This window comes from Primulina huaijiensis, chromosome 13 (assembly GCF_012295235.1).
Source record: "Primulina huaijiensis isolate GDHJ02 chromosome 13, ASM1229523v2, whole genome shotgun sequence".
Classification (NCBI taxonomy): domain Eukaryota; kingdom Viridiplantae; phylum Streptophyta; class Magnoliopsida; order Lamiales; family Gesneriaceae; genus Primulina; species Primulina huaijiensis.
Genome location: NC_133318.1, coordinates 16,103,652 through 16,109,729, shown reverse-complemented (window position 1 = coordinate 16,109,729; position 6,078 = coordinate 16,103,652). Strand labels below are relative to the sequence as shown.

At 35.3% G+C, this 6,078-nt stretch overlaps 1 protein-coding gene across 1 annotated transcript; it reads right to left on the bottom strand.

Annotated features, from left to right (window-relative positions):
• Positions 1-3,010: 3,010 nt before the first annotated feature.
• LOC140991796 (AAA-ATPase At5g57480-like) lies at positions 3,011-4,909 on the bottom strand. Its single transcript, XM_073461964.1, has one exon. The coding sequence runs from the start codon at positions 4,814-4,816 to the stop codon at positions 3,206-3,208; it is 1,611 nt and encodes a 536-aa protein (XP_073318065.1). The 5' UTR covers positions 4,817-4,909; the 3' UTR covers positions 3,011-3,205.
• Between the last annotated feature and the right edge of the window lie 1,169 nt (positions 4,910-6,078).

Sequence of the window (6,078 nt, the reverse complement as noted above, 5' to 3'; positions counted from 1 at the left end):
GCAATATTTCGAAAATCCAGCAGCCTCCCTACTCAACTTTTGTAAGAAATTTTCAAAGGAACTCTTCCTCGTCCCTTTGGTGTCCATTATATGAGATCATATCAAGGTTTTTTAGCGAAATACTCAAAGACACGTTTTTCTCATCATTCACATCATTATGTGTTGATTTTTATGTTTATGCATGAGAAATATTAGATCTATCATCTTGCATTGGCTTTTACACAATTTTGACACGAAAATATATATGCATAAACTTGGTCATGATGTTCACGATTTCCCTTGTGCGTATAAGGGGCTGATAGATCAAGACTTGTAAGGGCTGTACACGTTCAGATTGAGGGTGTCTAGGAGTTGGAGTCGGATCTAGATCGAGCCATGGGAGAGCCGATCGGATCCTAGGGTTTTGGTGATGTTTTGCCAATCAGGTGAGGAAAAAAAAAGGGGCACGGCTGCGTGGGTTGAAATAGGCCATGGTGCGAACCTTGGTGGGTCCAAGTCGTGTTCTAGTGAGGCCCAAGCATGGCTGGTCGTGAACCGAGGGCAGATCGGGAAGGCTTGTTCGAAGGGGGGCTCGCTTAGGGCTTGATTGTATGGAACCATGCACGACCGCGTGCATGGGGCTATAGGCGTGGGCTAGGTCGGTCCAAGAGGGTCTAGTGGTGTGCTCGGAATGGTTGGTTTGGATCTGGTCCAAGCTGGTTTAGCCTAGGGTCGAGAATTCGAAGGGTGGATGCAACTAGGGTTCGAGCAACTTGGTTCCAAAAATTTCCAGTAAGGTGCAGCCGAGTTTATGGGTTTCTAAATGGCTGGCATTTTGTTGTTTAGGGGCTGGTAGGGTGTGAATAAGTCATGGTTTGAATTTGGGAAAGTTTGGTTGAGTTTCAGGTTGATTCGGGTTAAAACCAGGACCCCGGTCCAAGCTTTAAAACGAACTATAAAAGTTATTGTATGGGCTCGAGTTTACGTCTAAGAAATGGTAATAAATATGTTTTGAGGTGTTTTAATAATTTTCGTTGGCTTCGGGTCGAAATTTTGAGGTCCAGGAGTAAATTGTCAATTAGGGTTTACAGGGGCAAAATGGTCATTTTGCACCCGGGTCGAGTTAGTAGTTCTGGCAGTGCCCTGATCACAAAAATTTGCATGTTTAAAATGTATATGTTTATTAAGAACATGAGTTTTATGAAAATACGGAAAATACGTTACATGCTTAGTTTTAAGAAAATATACGTATATGCATGAATTTTATAAGTGATAAATATGATGACATGTTTGAAAGAGATGAGTTGGTTGTGACTAATATGAACACGAACATGTAAGGCCAAGGCTCAGTGGATGGATAAAATTATCGCTGATATCCCCGCCGCCGGGTACCGCGGTTATACGTAGATTGATCCATCGACTAGATCTGATACGAAAGTCACAACTAATGATCTGAATTCAATAAAAGAAAATGATCGTATATGATTACATGATGAGATATGATTTGAATATGTTTACGTTACGATATCTTTTGGTTCATGCTTTTAAGATCATTACAGTACTTTTCACTTTTGCATGTTATGTATATGTATTTGTTATAACAGTTCAGGTGTGTTGAGTCTTTAGACTCACTAGGTGTGAATGATGTAATTGAACACGATGAGGTAGAGACTGGAGGCGAGACTGAGTAGACGAAGCTGGGAGTGCGCACGATAACCCGATGACTTCACATTTTTCCGCACTTTATGTATATGGGTTAGTGGTGATACATCATGTTTTATACATTTTGCATCTTTATTATACGTTGTGATTTTTGTCAGGTGTCGAGTCCTTTTAAAACAGTAGTCTAGGAATTTGGTGATTTTTAGATTTATTTAATTGCAGTGTTTTTATTCAGTAGCTGAATGACTTTTTAAAATATACGATTGACTGCTTTTATTGCATGCATGAGTTTGTGTATTTTTCGATAATAATTTACCAAAGAAAAAAAATTTCTAATAATATTTTTAGTAGTGGACGTCACACTATATCAGGTTGTTGAAGAAGTAAATGAATATCTTTATCATATCAAGCAACTTTTGTTATTTACTTACATAGTGAAAAATTATGGTTTGCACTTTCTGATCCACGATAAAATGTGTCTGCACTGTCTCAGCCCACATGCTTTTTTTTGGATGAAAATCGGTATAAAATATTGAAAATATGTGACTAATATAAGATATTTGAGTACCGACTGGTTCATTTCTCGCACTAATTTATGATTTTTGAGTACCCAAATATATATAATAAATATTGATGTTAATTACATATTTGGCTTCTCTGATGAAAATTGATATAAAATATTGAAAATATTGTAATAATATATAATACTTGAGTACTAACTATTTAACATATGATACTGATATATGATTTTTGAGTGAGTCACATGTGAGACCGTCTCACGGATCTTAATCTGTGAAACGGGTCAACCATACTCATATTCACAATATAAAGTAATATTCTTAGCATTAAAAATAATACTTTTTCAAAGATGACCCAGATAAGATATCCGTCTCACAAATACGACCCGTGAGACCGTTTCACACAAATTTTTGCCATGATATTTTAGTACCTAAACATGTGTAACAAATGTTAGATACTAATAAAGTTGTTTCAATTTTATAGTTAAAATATTATCTTTTGTATCATATCTAAAACAAATGTACTCAATTATCATATTAATAAATTTTTTTAATATTTTGTATCGATTTTTATCCGAAAAGACAAATGTGTTATTAATATAAATTTTTACTATACATGTTTGAGTATTCAAAAATCATAAATTAATCCCAGATCCGATACAAATGATACTCAAATATCATATATAAATAATATATTTTTAATGTTTTGTATCGATTTTCATCCCAGAATTCAGATATTTCAACACATTTTTTACAAGGACTGAGAGTAAATTTTTGTTTGCGTCAGGAGTTTTTTTTTAGCAATTTACCGATAAATGTATTCTAAAGTGAGTAGAACAAATAGCATTGAATAGGCTGACAAATTAAAGATCATTTATTTTCCGGGGAAAAAATTCTAATTCTCCCACAAGCTTTGATCCCCTATTCATGGCGCAATCAACCTCTCTTCCTTTCCCCCAAACAAGACCAAAAAACAAACAAAACAGAAGAGAACATGGCCCACGGTAGAGGTAAATACTAAATAATAAACGTACACCGATAAGAAATCAATGGACTTTCTCGTCATCATTTTCTTGAATCCCACCATCGTTTTCCTCGAATTTACTGCAATTTCCTTGCAACTGATCGTCACTACCCTCTTTAGGACTATCCAGAGCTCTCTTCTCTTGTTCTTCATCATCTTCTTCAACTCCATTATCATCCTTCTTTATTGATTTCAACCTATTGTTTTCAGCCTTAATTTTCAATTTCTCCAACAGTTCTCCTATTGCTTTACGCTTATCTCGACGATTCTTGATCAAGATTTCACTGATATCAGCAGGTGTCATCTCCGCCTCATCCATCACCGCCTCTAGTTCCTCTAAGATTTCCTTCTCCAAGTCAATCTCATCGTATCCCAAATAATTCTTCAACAAAATCTTCAAAGACGAAAATGAACAGTAGCTCATGTTTATGTGCATATCCATTCTCCCACTCCTTAACAACGCAGGATCAAGTTTCTCAATATGATTTGTCGTAAACACGAAAATCCTCTCACTCCCACAACAAGACCACAATCCATCAGTGAAATTCAACAACCCAGAAAGAGTTATGGTGTTCCCGGCATCTTCCGAGCCCGGAAGTGATGAAACATCATAGTTATTTTTCCTTAAACCAGGGCCACCAGAAGAGCAGCCATTCTTGTTTCTATTGGTTAAATTAATGGAACAATCTATGTCTTCAATAACAATAATGGACTTCGAACTAGTCTTCATCAACAATTTTCTCAACTCAGAGTTAGTATTCACCTCAGTCAACTCGAGATCATAAATATCATATCCAAGAAAATTAGCCATGGCGGCAATCATACTAGACTTACCTGTCCCTGGGGGACCATACAACAAATACCCTCTTTTCCAAGCTCTCCCAGTCTTCTGATAGAAGGATTCCCCATTGGCGAAATCCACAAGATCATCCATAATCTCAGATTTCTTCAAAGGATCCATGGCCAATGTGTCGAAAGTACTGGGATGCTTAAACGGCACGGATTCCCAAGGATGACCCCTCGAATCCAAAGACCCACCTCTCGAATTGGTGTAAAGCAACCTATCTTGACTCCGCCGCCGCAATTCATTAGCTTTTTCCATGACATAATCAAGATAAGAACTGAGCACCAACTGTTTGTTCTTCTTCTTGACTCGGAGAGTGAACCCCCTCTTCTCCTCCGGCAATGGGCGCCAAGAAAAAGTCTGCGACTGCCTCTGGGTAACAATATGCTCCCATTCTATCACAACCCCTTTATACGAGTCCATCAAACGATCGTTGTTGGATAGACCAAAGGTGATCGAGGAAGAGTTCAATCCCCGAGTCAGGCTCAGACGAGTGCCTGAAATTGAAGCAGAAGAGCTCAAATAGAGCTGAACGGCGTTGTAAAGCTCGTTCGTGTTTACTCCGTCGATCTCCGTGATATCGTAGTAGCAGTAGGAAGAGAAATAGCTGAAGAGGCGGTGGAAGAATTTGAGGGAAGCGAAGCGGAGTTCGGGTGGGAAAACTGTGTGAAGGAGGCTCTGGCAGAAAGCCCAGACGCCCATTATCGAAGCCATTGTTGTCCAAATCTCCTTCATTTTTCCCTGTGCCTGAAGATTGTTCAAGATTTTCTGAACCGTGCCAGAAAACATATGAATAAATAAAGAGAAAAAAGAAACAGAGACGAAATGAAAAAGGGAAATATATAAGAAATTTGTGGCCTTTGGATAAGAACATGGGATTGTATTTATATGGAGAATTGGAATATGATCGAATTTGAAATGAGATATTACAACAGTAAAGCTTCTATATTACATGTTGACTATTCATTGAATAATGTATTAATCTTATTAAAATTTATTGAATATGAAAATTATTCTGACTTTATAATATTAAACATTTAAACATTATTAATTAATTTTATATATCTAAACATATTATAAAAATTTTATTTTGACGTATTTAATCCAGAAATTTCATGATATTTTTTGCGTGAAATAACTCTCTATGTTTTAAAGCAAATATCAGAGAAGAAGGATAACAGTTTTCAAATACAGTAATTTACTAATTATAAAATCCCATGCGACTCGTATTCATAGTAAATTATTTTTGTTTTTTTATAAAAATAAAAAGTTTTTTTAAAAATAAATAAATAAAGATAAATTGTAATGATGTTTTATAATACTGAGTTATAATTTTTTTTGAGTCTGATAATTGTCCCCGGTGAGTAGAACAATTGAAAAGTAACGTTTTAGTTGTTGTAAATTGTAAGATTTATAAGATTTGAACTGCATCATTACGATCAGTTATAAATTTTGGTAAAGTGACAATATTTCAATCCTACAAATATTATCAGAGTCAAAGTCATATGTTGGATTCACATTGATTGGAGAGAATTCAATTATTGAGTAGGAGATTGTATATGTACAATAATTGTTCGTACTAGGTAAATCAGTTGATGTACAGTTTAAAATTTTTAAATTTGATAATTATCACCAACTATAATTTTTGATAAAAAAAAATGTTCGATCTTTTAATCTCGTTGTTCCTAAGATAGCAGTAATATATAATAATAACCTTTTAGAATATATATTATTTATAAAAAATAAGATTTTTGAATATACATAGTGGTGACGCAACACAAACGTAGTATTCATTCACAGTATGCGTATTGTGTGTCCGCTTTCAATCGATTACACTTTCTAAAGAAATTAATATGATGTTATGATTTGTCTATATCGGTACTATTTTGCGAGACATAAATCAACAGCTTTCTAGTATTCTCTTGTGTAATTAATAATAGACGGGATATGTAATATAACTATCCATGGTATAAGACCACTTAATTAGGGACGTCAACACATAAGTTTAAACTCGAACTTGTTTGGCATGTCGTGTAATTTAGTAAGCTCGC

Coding starts and splice junctions, on each gene's coding strand:
- LOC140991796 (XM_073461964.1), bottom strand. CDS start 4,816: ATGTTTTCTGGCACGGTTCAGAAAATCTTGAACAATCTTCAGGCACAG.